Below are 22,794 nucleotides of genomic sequence, written 5' to 3' on the forward strand. Positions count from 1 at the left end.
AAAAATACAGTATAGTTTGTCAGCATTAAACAACAAAAAAAAACAGGAAATACTAAGGTGTTTGCCGGCCACAAGCCCTGAGATTCACTAAAAGACCCAGAATTTAGGTAAAATTGAGGCCGCAGCACATTCCGTTTACTAATAAAATGAATTAAAACAGTGAAAAGCGTAGAACTACACTATGCCAGTATGCTAGCCATATGAAAGGGAAAAGTGTATAAGTCTGGACTTGAAAGCCTCCACAGAATCTATTTAATTGACGCTGGGAGATCATGCCACAGAACAGGGGCACAATAAGAGAAAGCCCTCACTGAAGACCATTCATTAAAATAATTTTTTCTTAAAAAAAAAGGTATATTTTATTGCAAGAAGACATTTCTGCTTCTACACTAAACAATATAAAGTGATCTGTGAGGCACTTCAGACATGCACTGAAGTACACTTGATTTTGCAGGCACAATACTTCTCAGGTTGTAACAGTAAATACTTTTTACTACATCTTTACATACATCACGGCATAAAAAAAAAAAAAAAAAAACACTGTCACAGGTTGGTGGTGATACAAGAAAAATTTTAGCAGCAGGTTGGATGGATTTTTCTTAAGTAACTACGATAATGAGTACAACTTTTCAAGCACTCAAAACATCTAAAGATTCAGAAAAAACAACATTAACACTGAGGATAGTGATTTCTGTTTCAGCATACAGTACATAAAATGAATTAACTTGAGTGTATATAAATGAAATTCAAGTTTAAACACAAATGAGGTTCAGGACAAATAGAAATCAGACCTTTGCCTTTGATTTAGCGTAATATTTCTACTTGACAGTCACGTGTCTTTGCATTAAAATACCATAAAATCTTAACACCTAAAAGGTCCAGTGCGTGGTCCCTAAGGAGAACACTGTCTTCTCAAACAGTGTCACCTCATTCTGAGGGCTTCAGAGGAAGAATCCTACATCTTAGGGTCCTCGCAGAGTGTACATCCAGGCCTCAGGTCAGCCTGCCGCTCCATCTGAATCGTAACCGAGTGGAAGTTGTACGAGGAGAAACACGCCTGCGTCATCTCCCTCAGGACTGTTTGAGCGTCGACCGACTCATCTGTGGAGCAGAAGGCGAGATGAAGGAAGTGCCAAACAATCGAATCACTGCGTTCCGTTTGGTGAGTTCCGTCAGTTTGCCCTCACCTACAGCTACATGTGCAGACAGCACAGCCTGGTTCATCGTGAGGGCCCAGATGTGAAGGTTGTGGACCGCCGTCACGCCCTTCACTGCTAGTAGACCTTCCCGCACCTCAGTGTACTTCACTCCCACTGGAGTACCTGAACGGTAGACAGAGAATAGTGGGTTAAAAAATGTAAAATTTACTACAGGACAACTGAAAGAACACGTGATTTAGCTGTTGTGTTGGCTGGGAAGTGTCTCACCTTCCATCAGCACAATAACAATGTCTCTTATGATGGTAACCGTGGTGCATATCACCAACATAGAGAACAGGAAGGTGCAGATGGGATCAGCCATCTTATATTCTGGCTGAAAGGAGTAGATAACACAAAATAAAGGCCACAATTTAATCAGCTGTGCTTGTCATTTGTGACCCCAAAATAGCTAATGTGCTCTTGGTTTTTGGTAAAAAATGGCTAATAGCTCAACAAGTCCAAGTTCTAAATCTGGCCAGAGCAGTCATCCAAACCAGGACCATGTTGAAAGTGAGCATACTGTGGACTGATCTTCAACTGAAGAAAACAGCAGGAAGGAGAATCAGTCAGTCACTGATTAAATGTTGACAGGAACATTCCTGAATAAAATGTGGCATATGTAAAGTAGAAGCCTAATTGGCATATTTTGATGCATCATCCTATTTGTCATCAGAATACAAACACTCTCAATATTCTAATCCACCTATACGTATCTCCTGTGGATCCATGAATATCCAAGGTTAACGGAGTCCTGCTGCAATTAACACTTAGGACCCACGTAGTATCTTCCAGCACTGGATGGCCGACATAAATAGATTTTGACCATTCGTCTCTGGCAGGCAGTCCCGAACTTTATTTTATTACATGTAATTGCATTTCAATAATAATTCTAAATATTTCTGGGTGAATCCGAATTTCACAAAACTGAAAATAAAGGATGTTTTTATTTATTTATTTTTAATTACCTCTCCTGGCCCACCCACAGTACCTTCACGGTCCACCAGGGGGTAGCGGCCCACATTTAGGGAATTCCTATCTTACTGTGACGTCATCTAAGAACAGCTATTTGGGATGACATTCTGATAGATGACTGTTAGTGAGTGGTGGAGGTGTCAGAGAGGAGGATGTTGAGGAAACTGCTCAGTATCCGGGACAACACCTCCCACCCCCTGCGTGCCACACTGACATCCTGTCTGAGCACCTTCAGCCATAGACTGAGACCACCGAGGTGCACCACAGAACACCACAGCAGGTCTTTCCTACCTGTGGCAATCAGACTGTATAATTCCTCCCCCTTCTGCAGGATGAATACATAATGAACAGAGTTATTCAGTCACTCAGAGTTATGTGCAATATTATCAAACATCTTGTGTAAATGTCTTCCAGTCATTTCATATAAATTTGTTGTACTTATTGTTAAAAAAAAAAAAAAAAAAAATCATTGTTCACTGTTTCGTACCCTGACAAAATAATTGAATTTGGGATAAATAAAGTTGATCTCATCTTATCTTACTAGTTAAGCCTATCAGCCAAAATCTAAGTACATTGACTACTATTAGAAACGCACATTATCCACCAGTAGAAAATTCTGCACGGGTTCTCATATCAATCACTGTAAATGCGGTCGGACACCAATCTTGTGTTTTCCACCTCTACCTTCACCAACCCATTAGCTAATCACCCAAATAAGGAATGTTCAGCCAATCAACATCAAAGAAACACCAGACTTGACAGGTGACCTCCAGGTGCAGGTTGGTGAACCCCTGGACAACATTTAAAACTTTTGGGTTAGCATATTCATAAGAATGTGTCCACTCACACACATCGATGCAAGCAGGGGGGCAATAACGCTACATGTATTGCTCCTCATAATCCCACTCAAAGTCTCCTAACCTTGAAGAAGATGATGATGGCACTGACTAATACACTGAGGCTCTGGAGAAGGTCTCCCACCACATGGACAAAGGCTGCTCGCACACTGGCGTTGGCCTGCTCGACCTTCCGTCCTGACAGAAAGAAAAAGAAAAGCTGCTCACTGAAAATATATTCTATGTTATAATTCATTCAGCATGTACAATATGAGGTGTATTCAAAAAGTATCAGACCTTATTTTATCCCACGAAAAGAAATGAAGTCATTTGGTGGGGAGGTTTAGGGAATCATCTTGCGCATGCGTGAATTGTTTCTCATCCGCAGGGCACATCAGTCGCATGCAGTTAGCCTTAGAGTGAACAAATGTACTGAGCAACTGTCAAATTCTCATTTGCTATAACATGATGGACAGATTGAGCAAATTGTAGCGCATCAATTTTTCCCAAAAGCTTGGTGATACCCATACGAAAATCATTCGTAAGATGCAGGAGGCTTTGGGTGATGATGCCATGGGCATAACACAAATAAAAGAGCGATAGAACACCTTCAAAAATCAGTGGAGAGTGACGCACGTTCCAGTAGGCCATCTACAAGCTGGCATGACCAAGTAATTGACACAATTAGGACTTGGGTCACAGATGACCATCATGTCACCATCCAAGAACCTGGAGATAAGCACAGGTTCGGTACATTCCATTTTGACAGAGGATTTGGGCATGTGGATTGTGTCAGCAAAATTCTTGTCAAAGCTGCTAAAAAGCAGAAGCAACTGCACCTGAAAATCTCACACCTGCCCAATCTGCTCAGCTGATTCAGGCTTTCCTGGCCAAACGTAACACTCCTGTGATTCGTCAGGCTCCCTAGTCTCCTCACGTAGCTCCCTCTGATTTTTGGCTGTTCCCCAAGACGAAAATGACACTAAAAGGGACTCGATTTGAGTCGTGAAAAGACAACATGTAGAATGTGACGGCCCACCTGGACACCATTCCAAAAGAGGACTTCCAGAAATGCTTCCATCATTGGTAGAACTGCTGGGAGAAGTGTGTGCAGTTCCAAGGAGACTACTTTGAAGGGAATTAGGATTTCACACCCCCAGGTGAGTAACTTGTATTTTTTACAGGCAACGGTCGGATACTTTTTGAAACTACCTCATATGTGAGCTATGTCATATTATAATACACCATGCACAGGAAAAGGTTGAGTTGCCCTTTAGTGTGAACAATCAGCTGCAGCGCCATGAATGATTTATGTTTCATTAATAAACAGTAATCTAGGATTACACACCCCTGTATGTAGTTAATAGTTAACTAGAAGCACTGGAATCACTTTTATGTCTTTATTAGTTGAAAAGTTATTGGATAAAAACGATATTTCGGTAATGGCGGTTTTCTTCTGGATCTAGCTCCATAACATTTGAAGCTACATCAAAGCTGATGACACCTTACTGAATCAACACAGATTCAGCTACAATTTGGTGTTGTGCATCTCTAGCTTCATTTGTCACCTCACACCGACACATTTTCTATTTTCCCTATATTTTTGCATATTCTGGATCACCAGATCCGGAATCTGGATCCGATCATCACCAAACTTTGCTGTTTGATAGAACATTTGACTATGTTACACCTTAATTTTTTTCAAGCCTTTCTGCCCTGTTTTTGTGGAGTTAGAAACTAGAATGTCAAAATTCCCCCTATCCCGCAATGGTGAAGAATCCTTTAAAAAATTCCTGGATCCGGATCACGATCCGGATCACCACTAAAATTTAATCACTTGTTTCTCTTCTCATTTCCAACCACTCCACAAAATGTCATCAAAATCCGTTCAAAACTTTTTGAGTTATCCTGCTGACAGACAAACAAACAAACGCGACCGAAAACATAACCTCCTTGGCGGAGGTAATAACTGTAAGAGTTCTAGTGCTGTTTGATAATCTATTGTAACCCAACAAAATCTGGCAACATACCATGCTCCGCCCCTTTGTGCTCCACATCTGTAACATCACTGTTATAGGGAGCATGGTTGGAAATCAGAGGATGTCCATTTCCCTTGTCACTGTGCCCGTGACCGTGCCCGTGTGAGCCGAGGCCGCCGTGCTCGTGGCCGTGGCCGGACTGGTGCAGAGTGAGAGCCATGCTGTTCAGAAAGAGGACAGGACGTTAGCAAATTCTGGAATAATACAATTCTTATATAGAAGAGGTGACACTAGATTTAACATCTCCATTTAGAGATAATGTGCCGTCATCAATGTTACCGCTGGGGTCATGTGACTCACATGATATTGGCCAACACAGCACAAGCAGACGTGATGAGCATGACTGTGCCCTCAATGGTGTAGTCACCGCTAATGAGGCGCACCACCGCCAGGTAGACCAGCACACCCGTTACCAGCCAGATGGTAAAAACTGACAGCAGCGCACCCAGTATCTCTGCATGAAAGACAAGGTGAAGAAAGGCAAGAAGGAGGAACTTGGAACACAAACTGTATTTAAACACTGTAGAAGCTGCTCCCGATCAACAATATTAAGAAAAAGTGTTGCTCCAATTACAAAAAGAACACAGTTTTGTAATATTAAAAAAAATTAAAAAATTAAAAATCCTGCTCTGATTTATTGGTAGATCACTGGTTCTGCAACAATGCTCAAACATCAGCAAAAGCTCAGTGATATACTAATAAAGTATAGGACAATAAATGTGCTAGAAGATATTTTGTTGTAGAATGCAATGAATGAGTCCTGATACAATCACGTCAGATACTTGAACCTTTCTGGAAGAAAAAAAAAAATATATAGTTTTAGCTATCTACAAAAGCATTAGCATTTGAAGGCATATAGGTTTTAATAACTTAACAGGCAGAACACCTGCACAAATACGGTAAAAATAAGGAAGGTGATTTCGCCATGTTCTATTTGACGAAGGCAGCGGCCCACTTGCTGGTACCTGAAAGCTACGAAATATACCACATGTACCACCTGCCCTTTTTCCATTTTCAAAACCACGGTTTCCATCTATTTTTGACAAACTAATCAGGCTAAAACCAGCCTTAGTACTGCTTTAAAATCTCCTGATACACAGCGCCCCACATCTTTTGTTCTCTACCTGCACGGTGCCAGCCATAGCTGAGCTTGTGTGTAGCAGGTAGGGAAGAGAGCCAAAGTGAGCAAAGGCTGATGATGAAGCTGGCAAGATCCACCAGCAGGTGCACCGCGTCCGTCATCACCGCGAGGCTGCCCGCAAAATACCCACCTACGGGAAAAAAAGCAGGGAGGAAACCGGCGTGATTCACAAGGAAGCTTTTAAAAACATGAAGGAAAAGTAAGAAAGCGGTGTGTGAAAGCAGGAGAAGAGGAAAGTTCTGGGCATGAGAATAAGAATTGAGACAAAGGAGGAATAGAAACCAAAAATGTTGCAGCGGCTACCGCACACTCATATCGCCTCAATTCAGAAAACGGACTGTTTCAATTTAGTGCACATAAACAATGTCAAATGTATATGTGTTGTCTTAATTCTGATGTGTGCCATTATTACAGTAAACAAGTAATAACTGTGGATTAATTGCTGTATATTGTCTGTGGAAATGTGAGTGTGGATGTAATCTCGTTGTTGTTGCACTTGTAATGACAATGACAATAAATCTCATCCATCCAAATGATGCAATACATATATACATGGTGCATCCAGAAAGTATTCACAGCGCTTCACTTTCTCCACATTTTAAGTTACAACTTTATTCCAAAATGGATGAATTTCATTTTTTCCCCTCAAAATTCTACACACAATACCCCATAATGACAATGAGAAAAAGGCTTTTTTGAGATTTTGGGGGAAAAAAAACTCACATGTACATAAGTATCCTCAGACTTTGCCATGAAGCTCAAAATAGAGCTCAGGTACATCCTGCCTCCAATGATCATCCTTGATGTTTCTACAGCTTAATTAAGCATGAAGTCAAAGGAACTGTCTGTAGACCTCTGAGACAGGATTGTCTTGAGGCGCAAATCTGGGGAAGGGTACAGAAACATTTCTGCTGCTTTGAAGGTCTCAATGAGCACAGTGGCCTCCATCATCCATAAATGGAAGAAGTTTAGATTCACTAGGACTGTTCCTAAAGCTGGCCGTCCATCTAAACTGAGCAATCAGGGAAGAAGGGCCTGAGTCAGGGAGGTGACCAAGAACTCGATGGTCTGTCAGAACTCCAGCATTCCTCTGTGGAGAGAGGAGAACCTTCCAAAAGGACAACCATCTCTGCAGCAATCCACCAATCAGGCCTGTATGGTAGAGTGGCCAGACGGAAGCCACTCCTTAGTAAAAGGCGCATGGCAGCCCACTTGGAGTTTGCCAAATGGCACCTGATCAAGAGAAATGTAATTCTCTGATCTGATTAGACAAAGATTGAACTCTATGAACAGACATCCTGGATAAAAACCTGCTCCAGAGCGCTCTTGACCTCAGACTGAGGCGAGAGTTAGTCTTTCAGGAGGACAGTGACCCTAAGCACACACCCAAGATATCAAAGGAGTGGCTTCAGGACAACTCTGTGAAGGTCCTTGAGTGGACCAGCCAGAGCCCAGACCTGAATCTGATTGAACTTCTCTGGAGAGATCTGAAAATGGCTGTGCACCAACGCTCCCCATCCAACCTGATGGAGCTTGAGAGGTGCTGCAAAGAGGAATGGACAAAACTGCCCAAAGACAGGTGCACCAAGCTTGTGGCATCATATTCAAGAAGACTTGAGGCTGTAATTGCTGCCAAAGGTGCATCAACAAAGTATTGAGCAAAGGTGTGAATATTTATGCACATGATTTCTTAGTTTTTTATTTTAATAAATTTGCAAAAAAAAAAAAAAAAAAAAACTTTCATGTTGTCATTATGGGGTGTCATTATGGGGAAATTAATTTACTCAATTTTGGAATAAGGCTATAACATAAAATGTAGAAAAAGTGAAGCGCTGAATACTTTCTGGGTGTACTGTATAATTGGATTAAATCAATGAAGTTGATCTCAAAGCTGATCATTTAATTTCGGATTCATGCTCGTACAATACAGACCAAGTGAGATGGACAGATTAAAGATGCAAGAATATGATTGGGGGACAACTTACCGACAATCTCACCAACCATGAAAACCAAGCAAATGACAGAAACCACATAAAGCTTCTTTCTGGCAACTTTCTTCTCTCGTTCACGATCCTCCTGTGCACGGCTGTTATCATGGCAATGCTTGATGTTACCGACACCATCTCGCTGCAACACCTCATGGTCAGATGCACTAGTGAACCATTAAAATCACCAACGTTAGACTTAAGTCAATGATGCGGTTGACTATTTCAGGAGTGATATCGTCCAAATCAGAGTCAGAGATCCCAAACACAGAGATCAAACGGACAATAAATCTGTGAAATACACAATAACAAAAGCAAGATCACACTATGACGACGACTGCACGTTAAGAAAGAGATGCAGCAGAGACTGAATTCAGATGTCAAGTATTACTACAAAATAAACACACTGGCGGGGTGAGAATAAAAAGAGATTCAAGGAAGAAAAGAAAAATAACATCCATAAACATGACACATCCAAACACGTCAAATTTTTTACAGGAATATACTGACACTTTGTGAGGTAACTCGGATACTTCAAGCAAAGAAAAGAGCTGCAAAGAATCTGCTCCAATCTGAATCAGTTTCAAGCAGGGTATTGTAATCGGTCCTCTGTGTGTGTGTGTGTGAGAGAGAGAGAGAGCGAGAGACTGAACAAGATAACGGCTGGGCAGATTCTCACCAAACTTGGTGGGAATATTACTTTGGCACATTAAATTGCTGCCAAAAGAGAAAAATGTGGTTATTTAAAAAGGCTCTGGCACTTTTGGGACAAAGTTGGTAACCAGGCTTATTTTGTCAATTTAGGGTGTGCTGAATTCAAATCTGCCACATAACAAACTCTGCCTGACCTCTGTTGACCTATAGAGGTCACTGAACTTTGTGACCCCAAGCGGCCCATCGGAACCCAGTTTGTCAGCTTCATAAACAATCAAACGCGCTGAAGTGATGAATAAACTTAAATGGCCTTCTTTTGTCAGTTTTAGGATGCTGATTTCAAATTTTTCATTTGAAGAACTTTATCTGACCTCTGGTGACATCTAGAGGTCACTGACCTTTACGACTAAAAACTGCAACCTGAACACAGTTTCTTGCCATCGTAAAGCTATTACATATGTGCTAAAATGATATTTAACTTGACAAATAGTTTCATGGTGTGAATTTTGGATGAGTATTTAAAACTCAACTGCAAAAAGCTGTAGGACCTCTGACGAGCTCTGGAAGAAATTGACCTTCCAGTTCATGTTTCTGTTTATTTCCCGTTATTTCATGATATTATTTTTACTTATCTTCTTTTCAAAACACTTTTGTTTTTAATCACTTATTTTCCTGAAGCTCAAATTCTGATACCACAAAATCTGCATCTTTCACTGAAGAAATGATTATCTTAGCCCTGTTGGGCACAAAACATGTATCTGAGTAATAATTAATTATGCAGCTATCTGAACATACCACAATAAATCAAGACCTACAAATATCAATCCACTGAGGACTAATTAACATACATGAAAACCTGTTGCCTTTTAAACCTGTTGTTTTTTAATTTATGCAGCACCCTGTAGTGTGGCCTAGCGTGACCTAATTTTAGTTGACCTGGAAGGCCAGCCACAGCTAGTGTAGACTCTGCAGCAGAGAGACCATGTGCATGTTCCAAGATGCACCAAAGATTGTGCCTATGTTTCTCAAGAGAAATGTGAAATAGCCTCTTCATACACAGGCTTGCGATTGTCACTTTCATCTGGAGACAAGAAGTTTGTCTCACAGCATTTGGTAGTCAGTAATTTGTTGGAAGTAAGAAATGACCTAGTCCACATATGTCTGTTATCATCACGGTGCTTGTCTTGATTTCTTGCATATTGTGCACTACTTGGTTTTCGCACATATTATAGCAATTACTCGATTTTGTTGAAAGAGTAGTTAGTATCTAGATAGAGGACATAACACTATCTGTGCATTTTATATATTGTTACTTTCATTCCAAGAGATATATGTATGTGCTAACTAGCTGTTATTGACTTCAATATACTATGGTCTTATTGTAGTGGTAATATCCTATGTTATTCGATTAACCTTATAACAAAGTATTTATTCTGCTTTTGTGACTACTGGTTTCAATCCCCTTAAAGTTTGTGTGTATATATATATATATATATATATATATATATATATATATATATATATATATATAAAACTAGGTACAGTTGGTGTGATTAGGTCTTAAGGCACTTGGAAGTAAGGGTCTATAATTAGTTCTATGTTTTATGTGCTTGTACATTGATCATATCACATTTACAATCTCCAGCTATGAAAACTGATCCAGTTTGTAATCTCAAAAGAGATGCACCTGTATCCTTGGAGCTGTGTTTTCTTTGCCAAGATGTTAAAAAGGGAAAAAAAACAACACAGAATTTGTGAAAGGGGAAAGTTGAAATTATAAGACTATTGAAAAGAGTGTCTACTTGCCAATAATTATAAAACTACATTGCAATCATTATTCATTTTTCAAAAAAAGAGCATTAAGAGCAAATCACAATGTAGGTTATTGAGATCACACCAATTCATTGTTTATTAAATCTAACATATTAAAACTTCTTGATACGATTACGTTTAAGACTGTGCAAGTAATGTATAAAGCAAAAAAATATTCAAGAATATTCAAGAATTTTTTTAAGGAGAGAGAGGGAAAATATAATTTAAGGGGCTTGTATCGTTTTAAAATTGCTGGCGCTCGGACGACCAGGAAAGGCTTTAGTGTTTCCACTTGTGGCCCTAAAATATGGAATAATCTGGCGAAGGAACTCAAGCGATGTCTAAATGTCAATCACTTTAAATGCCAATATAAGGAACTGATGTTTTCTGAATATGTCAAAATTATCTAAATTCTCTGAATTCTCTGAAAATTCAATTCATGTTTGAAGAACTATATAACTGCTGGTTAATCTATGGACAATTAAGTTATTGATTTTCTATTATTTTTTTGGGATTGTGCGATGTGCGCTGTTACTGATGTGGATATGATGAAGAATTTGAGTTGATTATTATTAGATGTCTGTGTTTTGCTGTTCTGCTCACTTTGTTTTTGTTGCAAAGTTCTTTCCTTGAATCAAAAAAAGTGAAGGAAACTGATCATGAAAACAGAGCTCTGATTGACCATATTGATTCTAAGTGAAGCTATGGAGTCTTGCTACAACCCCTGGCAAAAATTATGGAATCACCGGCCTCGGAGGATGTTCATTCAGTTGTTTAATTTTGTAGAAAAAAAGCAGATCACAAACATGACACAAAACTAAAGTCATTTCAAATGGCAACTTTCTGGCTTTAAGAAACACTATAAGAAATCAAGAAAAAAAGATTGTGGCAGTCAGTAACAGTTACTTTTTTAGACCAAGCAGAGGAAAAAAAATTATGGAATCACCCTGTATATTTTCATCCCCAAAACTAACACCTGCATCATATCAGATCTGCTCGTTAGTCTGCATCTAAAAAGGAGTGAACACACCTTGGAGAGCTGTTGCACCAAGTGGACTGACATGAATCATGGCTCCAACACGAGAGATGTCAATTGAAACAAAGGAGAGGATTATCAAACTCTTAAAGGAGAGTAAATCATCACGCAATGTTGCAAAAGATGTTGGTTGTTCACAGTCAGCTGTGTCTAAACTCTGGACCAAATACAAACAACATAGGAAGGTTGTTAAAGGCAAACATACTGGTAGACCAAGGAAGACAAAGCGTCAAGACAGAAAACTTAAAGCAATATGTCTCAAAATTCGAAAAATGTACAACAAAACAAATGAGGAACGAATGGGAGGAAACTGGAGTCAACGTCTGTGACCGAACTGTAAGAAACCGCCTAAAGGAAATGGGATTTACATACAGAAAAGCTAAACGAAAGGCATCATTAACACCTAAACAGAAAAAAACAAGGTTACAATGGGCTAAGGAAAAGCAATTGTGGACTGTGGATGACTGGATGAAAGTCATATTCAGTGATGAATCTCAAATCTGCATTGGGCAAGGTGATGATGCTGGAACTTTTGTTTGGTGCCTTTCCAATGAGATTTATAAAGATGACTGCCTGAAGAGAACATGTAAATTTCCACAGTCATTGATGATATGGGGCTGCATGTCAGGTAAAGGCACTGGGGAGATGGCTGTCATTACATCATCAATAAATGCACAAGTTTATGTTGATATTTTGGACAATTGAAAGGATGTTTGGGGATGATGAAATCATTTTTCAAGATGATAATGCATCTTGCCATAGAGCAAAAACTGCAAAAACATTCCTTGCAAAAAGACACATAGGGTCAATGTCAATGAGCAGATCTGATTTGATGCAGGTGTTAATTTGGGGGATGAAAATTTACAGGGTGATTCCATAATTTTTTCCTCAGAATTGAGTGATTCTATATTTTTTTCCTCTGCTTGGTCTACAAAAGTAACCGTTACTGACTGCCACAATCTTTTTTTCTTGATTTCTTAGTGTTTCTTAAAGCCAGAAAGTTGCCATTTGAAATTACTTTAGTTTTGTGTCATGTCTGTGATCTGCTTTTTTTCTACAAAATTAAACAACTGAATGAACATCATCCGAGGCCGGTGATTCCATCATTTTTGCCAGGGGTTGTATTCCACATTTACTAGCACACTGCACATTTCGCAGATTGAAAAGCCACAAGCCTCAAGCCAGATACCCAAAAAGAAGTGTCGAGTTCAGGGACAGGTTGTACATTAAGATCTGTTGACCGCATGAATTGGGAAGCTTGCATGATCTGTCAGGATGCAAGCGTCAATAAAAGATTGATATCGATTATAACATTCAAGAAGAGTGATTCCATTCTGACATCATCAAAGTATGATCCAATCATGCTTGTGTGTCTTTCGGGTGTATTTGATCTTATAGCTCCTGAGGGAAAATATCACAACATTTGCTAACACAACTTCAGAAGAAAAACTGATAAAACACAAGAATCTGCTGGATAAGGATTTTCGCTTGACATGGAGTGGCTTGTGGCTGAACTGAAGGAATGTGCTCCTAAATAACAGGTTCTGGAGCTATCAAAGGTGTGGGAGTATTATTGTGAATTGGCAAGAAAAGCACAGGAAGAAATACCCCAGTCATACTGAAGCAGGAGGACAACTTTTAAAGACAGAATTGAGTCACTTGTGTCAAATTTCTATGTGTATATCTCCTTGAGAGAGGCACGACAGGTGGCACTACTGTCAAAGGACTATGGTGCCAGGAGATGAAGCACCAGGACTTCATATTCCCAGATACAGTGCTGATTAAGACTTCCTTGAAATGGTTCATGTTGCACTTAACATGAGATCAGATGTTCTGTCACATCCTAGATATGAAGGCTTTATTGTTAGATTAGATTAGATAGAATTTTATTGGTCCCTTGGGAAGACTCCCTCAGGGAAATTGAGGTTCCAGCAGCACACAGGGTAAGAAGCACACAGAGTATCAAAGTGAAAGTAAAAAAGAAAAACAGTTTGCAAATATAAATGCACACTATAAATACGACATACTAATACAACAACATGCTTTTGGAAGGCGGTATGCATTTTCCAGAGGCCCGACGTCCATGTCCGGTCGCCTAAAATGACAGCTATTTGAATAGCTGTCATTGCGGGCGACAGCATGGACGGAGGGACTCAGAAAAATGCATACTGCACAACAACAGCATGTTATTTGCATTATTATCACTTTACTGAAATACACAACACGTAACACGTACATAAAAAGTTGGCTCACTTTAAGTTTTGTCGTTTGCACCCTAGAATTGACAAAAGAAGGCCATTTGTTTAAGTTTATTCATCACTTCAGTGAGTTTGATTGCTTATGAAGGTGAGAAACTGGGTTCCGATGGTGCGTTTAGGGTCACAAAGTTCAATGACCTCTAGAGGTTAACAGACAGAGGTCAGATAGAGTTTGTCATGTGGCAGATTTAAAATCAGCACAACCTAAATTGACAAAATAAGACTGGTTGTCAACTTTGTCCCAAAAATGCTTGAAGGTGTCACAATTCTAGATTTCGGTACTAGTCTATATATCTCCAGATGAATAATAACTTTTGGAGAGGATCAGACAAAGGTCAGGGTCGACAAAAAACTGCTAAAAAAATAAATAAATAAACCAAACATATTTTCTGGTATATCACCACAACCAGAAGGGATAGAGATATTGTCTAAAGTTCATACAGATCAGCAAAATATTTGTGATTGACTGAATGGCATAAGTGGAGATGATGAAGTCACAAGCCATGTTTGCTCTGAGCACATCAGCACTCTGATGCATTTGTTTAATTGTTACCCGAGGCCATCAAATAAGGCCATCAGGTATTACAAAGACTTTGCGTCCGTCCATCTGTGCTCAGCATAACTCCAGTCCTATTACTGCCAGAGTCTTCAAATTCACAGGGAGCATTCTTGGGACACAGACCTTGGTCAAATTCAGAGATGGCTAACCTTGACCTATTTTAAGAAGTGAAAAAGTCACATACTGTTTCATTCTGTTCTTTTTTTTAGGGAGCAGGGGTGAGAGCCAATCAGAGTAGGGTGGCACCGTGACATCAGTGGCTGATCTAGCTAGCTGCAAACTCTGTTTCGTTTGTGTGTAAATATAACCTCTTTGTCATATATTACATAAAAGCTAGTGAGAAATAAACACTTCCAAAACTTAAAATGCTGTTTTTGGAACTTGGTAACACCTCTGGAGTTATTTACAAGACATTTTGCGGCATGCAAACTTCCGCTAAATCAAAGCTAACATCCGCTCTTGTCAAAAGCTCACGTATGCACACGCGCATGCCCTCCTGCAGATGCCGTTAACACAGAAAATATTGGTTTGATTGTTTGTATGATTGACAGAGGGGCTTTATTGAAAAATACACACACACATACATATACATATAGTATATACTATATCATATATATTATATATATACCTATACTGTATATACCATATATACATATATATATATATATACATATATATACATACATATATACATATACATACATATATACATATATGTATATACATATATACATATATGTATATACATATATACATATATATATATACATATATACATATATGTATATACATATATACATATATATATATATATATATACATATATATATACATACATATACATATATACGTATATATATATATACATATATATATACATCTATGGTATATACATATATCATACATATATACATATATGTATATACATATATACACCCATATACATAATATACTATAGTATATACATATATACATATACATATATATACATATACATATTATACATATATTATATACATATAACATATATATATATATATATACAATACTACATATACATATATGTATATACATATATACATATGTATACATATATACAATATAGATATATAATAATACATATACATATATACATATATACATATATGTATATACATATATACATATATGTATATATATACATACATATATATATATATATATATACATACATACATATATACATATATGTATATACATATATACATACATATATACATATACATACATATATACATATATACATATACATATATACATATACATATATATATATACATATATACATATATATACATACATATATACATACATATATACATATATATATATATACATATATACATAATACATATATATACACATATATTATATAGACATATAAAATAATACATCTACATATATATACATATAGACATATATATATATCTGGGGGGGGGGACATACAATATATATACATATATGTATATACATATATACATATACATATACATACATATATACATATATGTATATACATATATACATATATATATATACATATATGTATATACATATATACATATATATATATATATATATACATATATGTATATACATATATACATATATATAGATATATATATATATATAGATATATATATATATATATATATATATATATATATATATACATACATACATACACACACACACACTTTGCACTGGGATACCAATTAAACAACTGCAAAATTCTAAAGAAGACAATTCTCATGCGGCTGAAGGTATTTTAGCATTGCGTTATATTTTATGTATTTGTGAGAATATGGATCCTAAAATGTTCACCCAGAATTACTTCTTTATTATTATTATTATTATTATTATTATATTTTTTGACAATGACTTAAGGTTGTGAAAATTACTGCAGATTTATCCAAATTTGAACTGTATTTGTTCCTGTGATCACAAACTACCTGGAGGAAGTCAGAGATTGCAATTCTCTCATGATTAACAAAAGCACATATTTAACATTAGCAGCTGCTGAATTTATTTTATAAAATTTGAATATATTTTATAAAAAGGAGAAAATTAACAATTCAATGATAAATAGCTGCTTGTTTTTTAGGCATATTTTGGCAAACTCGTTTGCTTGTTTTCACTAAGGATCTGGCAACATCGCCACCCGGTTGATTTCAAATTTGCGCACCGCTGGTTTCGGTCCCAGTGCACAATCCACCGGGTCCGTGTGAAAAACTGATCCCACACGGGATCGTGAGCAAAAGACAGACGGTTGCCCAGTTCCGGATCACCTTTTTTAAAGTCCCACTATACGGAGCCATAATGCAACTGAATGTCCTTTATTGTGTATTGTTGTATTGGGTATTTGGATGTTATTTAGCTGAAAAAGTCTGGGTGGAGTAGCGCTTCTACTAAAATTGTGAAGCCACATTATGTGTGGCGCAAACATTTGCCAGTTCCGGATCACGACACTGTGCCTCACTTTGGGTTCATTCTTGGCATCTGGCTGGAGCCCTTCTAATGCAGAATGATACACACTGTGCCCGAGAATGTGTTTTGAACACAAAATGATCGAAATTATACTTATTAAATGAGAATTTACTTCGTTTCGAAAAGCGCCGTTATAGGTTTTTACGAGCAAAAAATGAAGTGTGGAGGTGAGATTTCTCCCGAATTAAAAAGTAAAAGCCCCCACATTCATAAATAAATGCGCGCAGCAATTAAACAGCAAGACATAACACACTGACATTTTCTACCCAAGTAAGTAAGTATTTTCCCACTCCAGAACGAAAAACACCGAACGGCTAACTCACCTTTGCTACATTTTAGAGATTGTTACTTTAAAACTTGCAGGAATGAGTGAGTCAGAAAACGCTCGCACACCACAGACACGGGGATGTTTTGATTCCTCTGCTGATCACAAGGACGGCTGGATCCGGTCGAGCTTGTGGTCGTTTGTAGACAAAACATCAATCTTTCCATTGGTACCAAGTATTAGCTTATTCGTGCTGATTATGAGAAACGGCGGCACAAAAACTACAGCAGTGATCCGGAACTGGGCAAGTAACTGTACAACCACCCCCCACTGGAAAACAAAAAAGAACAATGTTACAAAACACTGAACGGCACTTCATCGAACTCTTCTATGATAAAAGTTACAAAGCCATCAAAACGTAGTGCAATTAAAATTAAACGAGATGAAAGTTTACCTGTAAGTGTTCCTGGTGTCTGTCAGCAGGGGAAGTCGTTCCAGATCCTTCTTTTTGAACATGATCGTCGAGATTTAAAAAAATTCTAAAGCAGGCAGTGGGGAAAAAAAAAAGATGTCTAGGCGTAAATTAAAAAAACGATCAAAGTAAATCTGAGGTGTTAAAAGGCCTTAAAAAACAGACTTGTTTGCCCTTTTCGTTCTCGTTGTAACGGTGTTCCGCAAGCTGTTTTGACGCAAACTTGTGACCGTCACCGTTTGGACCGTGTGCAAACGATAACCGCCTGCAAACGCCTGTGGAACACCACAAGAACCGATAAAAAAAAAAAAAAAAAAACGCTTTAAAAGGACCATTATCTCTATATACTTTTGAGTACTTAATAAAGTACGAACTGTCAATCAAGATGAAGAGGCGGAGTCTTCATCAGCAGCGTTCCCGCCGAGGTGTTACATCGTATTCTGTGACCCCAGAAATTTTGTGACCTGATCAGCCGGTGAACAGGTTTATCTCTTTCTATCTCTCTCTAAATTTTAATGACAATATGTGTGCAATAAAGTTTGCGCAATCCAGTTTCTGTGCAATGCTGCAACACAGTGAACTGGTAAGAAAGAACTCACTGGTTGTTTTTCATGAGTTCTGAGTTTTCAACATGTACACAGTAAAGAAATACGAGGGGTGACTGAGAAGTTTTGAGCCTGATGCAGAAAAAGTAGGGCGTGGTTCTCAATCTTTTTGCATGCTGAGAAACCAACATTTCTCAGCATTTATATTCCCAGTGTGTCTTTCTCCAGATGTGTTGGTTGTCAGAATGCAGAATGTAGCAGGGTTTTCTCAATGGATTCCTGTACTTTGGACCATACTAATCAAAAGAAGATTTTGTGCCATCTTGAAATTTGGCCAGAATCCAAGATGGCCACCAAAATCCAAACTGGCTGCCAGGATACCTAAAATTGGTCCTAAGTGGGTGGAACTTGTCTAAAAATCTGTTTTTATTGCATGATTTGGTGGGTTATGATGATAGAAATAATATTCAGTGACTTAAAATCATAACCAGGCGTTTTCATTGTGCAAATCCAAGATGGCTGACGGGCACGATCCCATAAAATTCAAAGTGTCATATCTCCTGTTCTAGAAGGACTATGGCCATAATTCTGGTGTCTGTACATAGGTTTTCATGGTCAAGAAATTCATTTCTGACAGTATTTTGCAAATCTGACCATTCAGTCTATCAGAAAATCCAATGTGGCTGCCAAAGCCAACACCTCCGATAAGGGGAAACAGTCAGAGACTTGCTAGGCAGCATGCATGACTTGATTTGCAATCCAGGGATACAGATTCATTAATTCCTTTGAAGTTTATGGGACCGTGCCCGTCAGCCATCTTGGATTTGCACAATGAAAATGCTTGGTTATGATTTTAAGTCACTGAATATTATTTCTATCATCATAACCCACCAAATCATGTAATAAAAACAGATTTTTAGACAAGTTCCACCCACTTAGGACCAATTTTAGGTATCCTGGCAGCCAGCTTGGATTTTGGTGGCCATCTTGGATTCTGGCCAAATTTTAAGATGGCACAAAATCTTATTTTGATTAGTATGGTCCAAAGTACAGGAATCCGTTGAGAAAAACTTGACAGGAAAAAAAAATGGCAGTTTTTACCTGGCTCAGCCCTGTCTAAAATTGATTGCACAAAATTTGTAAAGTTTGCATGAATGTCTTGAATAAAATTGGATCTCTTACTATCTGTTTTAGTAGATAAATGTTTTTAGTTTAGTGACTCAACAGAAGGACACACATGTTGGTTAAACCACAGCGAATATGAACAATTTTATCTAGAAGCATCCTCCTGTCCAGGTTTGTATATTACGAATTCAGTGGGTAATGTGCTTCCTAATACGTAGAATTTCTGATGTACCACCAGGTGATTTCACTGATTAACTGGTTCCCTCTGCTCAAAGTGATGTTTATCAGTGAAATCACCTGGTGGAGTGGGTGGTTGCAAAGAAAGCCTGCACCCTCTTGGCCCTTTCTGCAAATCAGTTTGAGGACAGTTTTGCACAATAGAAGCCAACACTGTCAGCTATATCAAAACCCCTTTCTACCAGTGCTACATCACCAGGAAGCACATTGTCATAAAATGGGCCAATTGCTCCCCCCCAAAATAAGCCTTTTGGTATCCTTTATAAAGGATACCAGATTTCTTAGCTTTACTTTCCTAATCTGATCAGGATCCAAGAAAACTGAACCCAAAAACCTCTGCGTCAGTCTACCCCTTGCTGGACACTGGCCCAAAAAATGTAGAGACATCTCAGGTTCCTCCCCACAAAACTGTACATGTACTGAGCTGTTGGGGTTTCATGACCATTCTATGGCTGTTCAAGTGGTTGTGACCTGTGAGGGGTCCCAACCACTGTACTTATTAATGGTGCAGCAGCTAAGAGAAAATTTAGAGCAAATCCTGCAAATGGTAATACAAGCATCAAATTTGGCACAAATGCTCCTTAGACATTACTCTTTTGAAAAAAACTCACTAGCCACTTGAATTTTCAGTTGGTGACCAGGTAGGAGCCAATGGAGAATTACACAGGGGTCAAAATTAAAAATGCTCCAGTCAAATTGAAAACTACACTACATTATTTGTCTGACCATAACGATTCCAAAAGGTATAGTTTGGACTATCTATGACTGAATGTTTCAGGAGTTATGGGGAAAAAAAAACAGCAAAAATGGTGACAAAGGTCAGTTTCAGTTTGTACAGGGGTCAAAAGTAAAAGTTGCTCCAATTTTGGTAAAAAATTATGCAAATTATTAGTTGCGGTTAACAGGGGTTTAAAAAGGAATAGTTTGGACCATCATGCTTAGTTATCATGTTACAGGGTAACATGTCATATGTTATAGAATACAATGGGCATTGACCTCGTTTGACCTTTACTTTGAAGACCAAGCATTCAGCAAAGTCAAACTATTACATTTATTAATCCTATTGGCTCAACCAATAATTTGCATCACTTTTACCAACATTGTCGCACCTTTAACTTTTGACCCCTGTACAAACTGAAGCTGACCTTTGTCACCATTTTTACTGTTTTTACCCCATAACTCCTGAACATTCAGTCATAGATAGTCCAAACTATACCTTTTTGGACTCATTATGATCAGACAAATAATGTAGTGTAATTTTGAATTTGATTGGAGCATTTTTAATTTTGACCCCTGTGTAATTCTTCAAGTGACTCCTACCTGGCCACCTAATGAAAATTCAAGTGGCTAGTCGGTTTTTTCAAAAGAGTAACGTCTAAGGAGTATTTGTGCTGACTTTGGTGCATGTATCACCATTTGCAGGATTGTTTCAGTTATCTGCTGCACTATATACCTCTAGGCAGGCCAACTAGCTCCCTGGAAAACCTTAGGTTTGGTCTTTCCATGAGGTGTCTTGCCTGTCTGCAGTCACTCCAATGCTACCACTGTTTGTGGAGCTGCTTCCTGTTCCAGTTCTTGAGGGCGGTCTTCTGCACAGCAGTTGACACCCGTAGAATGGGCTCTGGACCCACAAATTTAGCTGAGCTCCCCCACTTTGTGAGCCAATCTGCTCTCTCATTACCTGTACAGTACTTGTATGACAGGTACCCCCACTACAACTACATCTTTAGTGTTAAGTGCCTGGGTGTACTACCACACCAAAGCTGATGAGTAGAGTCACCCTTTAATGGTTCTTACACACGCCTGCCTATCTGAGTAAATAAAAACTCTTTTACCCCTAAAACTGAGTTTAATCAGGAGGTCCACACACTGTTTGACAGCAAGCACCTCAGCCTGAATGATGGTGGTGTATCTGCCCAGTGGTGGTGTATTTGCAAAGCATCGCAAACAACTCAACAGTTTATTTAATTTTTCAGTCCTTCAATGTGCCGCATGGTGGCAACATTTCACCATCTCACAAACCACTTCAAACTTTAAGAGGACACTGAAGGCACCCAGAAATGAATAAAAGTATCACAGTTCAAACATAAATGTATCTGACTGCCATGGTTAATTAGTAATTTTACACCCGTGTCATGTCTGTCTGAATTTTTTTTTTCCAACACCTTTTTCACCTTATTCATAGCATATTTGTTTTGCCTTACATATTGTAATCATTATTTTGTTGTTGTGATGCTTCAAATGGAAGCTGCATGTATTTCCCTCAAATAAAGCACAAATTGAGATTTTGCCCATATAGCTCGCTTCCAAGAGTGAACTTTGACCTCAGTCCAACATTCTCATCAGAATGAACACAATGAGGTACACGGTGTGCTTTAAAGGCAGCTTTTTCATTAACTATTGAGAACAGTGACGCAAGTGTTTGTTGAAAAGGTCTAAAAGTGTTTGACTCTAAAAATAGCTTCTGATGTGCAAGGGCTATTTTAGACAGTATTGTGGCTATCACATAGAGGGCTCTATTTGGTTTGCCAAAGTGCTGAATTTGTCAATAGATGTTGTGTTGGGTTGCCAGGAGTTGCAGAATGAGGGGACATTGGCACCTGAAAAATGGCTGTTCATTGGCTTTGACACCGTAACCGGTCACTCTGATCCTCAAGGCATGCACAACAGCATGTGTATGTGCACGATTGCATGCATACAGTCAGTCCTGTCTGCATCCTCTTGCAACAACCAAAATGGGGGCACTAGAGCTTTTCTGCTCCTGTGTTTTTTAAGATACACAATTATTGTTGCCACAGCAACTGCCCGCCTCCTCCCCTTCTCTCTGGCTCAATGGTCACTGTGTATGCACAGGATAAAACCGCCCCAAAGTGATAAACAAGTCCAAGTCAGGCATCTGGACAATGCACTGACGTCAGATCTGCTCTGTGCACTTAGATTCCAGTGACGGCATGTGGCTCATTTCGCCAAGGATTTTGGAGTGGATGTTTGACAAAAAGGCAGAGATGCACCAGGGGAGGAGATAGAGTGTGTATTAAACAGACAGAGAGACAGTCCACCTCATCAGTCTTTGAATCTCAGAGCAGGACTGCAAGGGAAGACGTAAGAATAGTACAACGTGGTGAGGTGTAGA

The 22,794-nt window shown here is 38.5% G+C and overlaps 1 protein-coding gene across 1 annotated transcript; it reads right to left on the reverse strand.

Moving 5' to 3' along the window:
* Nucleotides 1-324: 324 nt before the first annotated feature.
* Nucleotides 325-17,828, reverse strand: slc30a8 (solute carrier family 30 member 8). The gene is made up of 10 exons (XM_034160682.1): nt 17,737-17,828; nt 8,173-8,339; nt 6,171-6,317; nt 5,347-5,500; nt 5,038-5,207; nt 3,093-3,205; nt 1,428-1,533; nt 1,188-1,322; nt 947-1,101; nt 325-901 (listed from the first exon to the last, which is right to left on the reverse strand). The coding sequence occupies exons 1-9, from the start codon at nt 17,796-17,798 to the stop codon at nt 956-958; spliced, it is 1,200 nt and encodes a 399-aa protein (XP_034016573.1). The 5' UTR covers nt 17,799-17,828; the 3' UTR covers nt 325-901; nt 947-955.
* Nucleotides 17,829-22,794: the final 4,966 nt, after the last annotated feature.

Source organism: Thalassophryne amazonica, chromosome 20 (assembly GCF_902500255.1).
Source record: "Thalassophryne amazonica chromosome 20, fThaAma1.1, whole genome shotgun sequence".
In the NCBI taxonomy this organism is placed as follows: Eukaryota; Metazoa; Chordata; class Actinopteri; order Batrachoidiformes; family Batrachoididae; genus Thalassophryne; species Thalassophryne amazonica.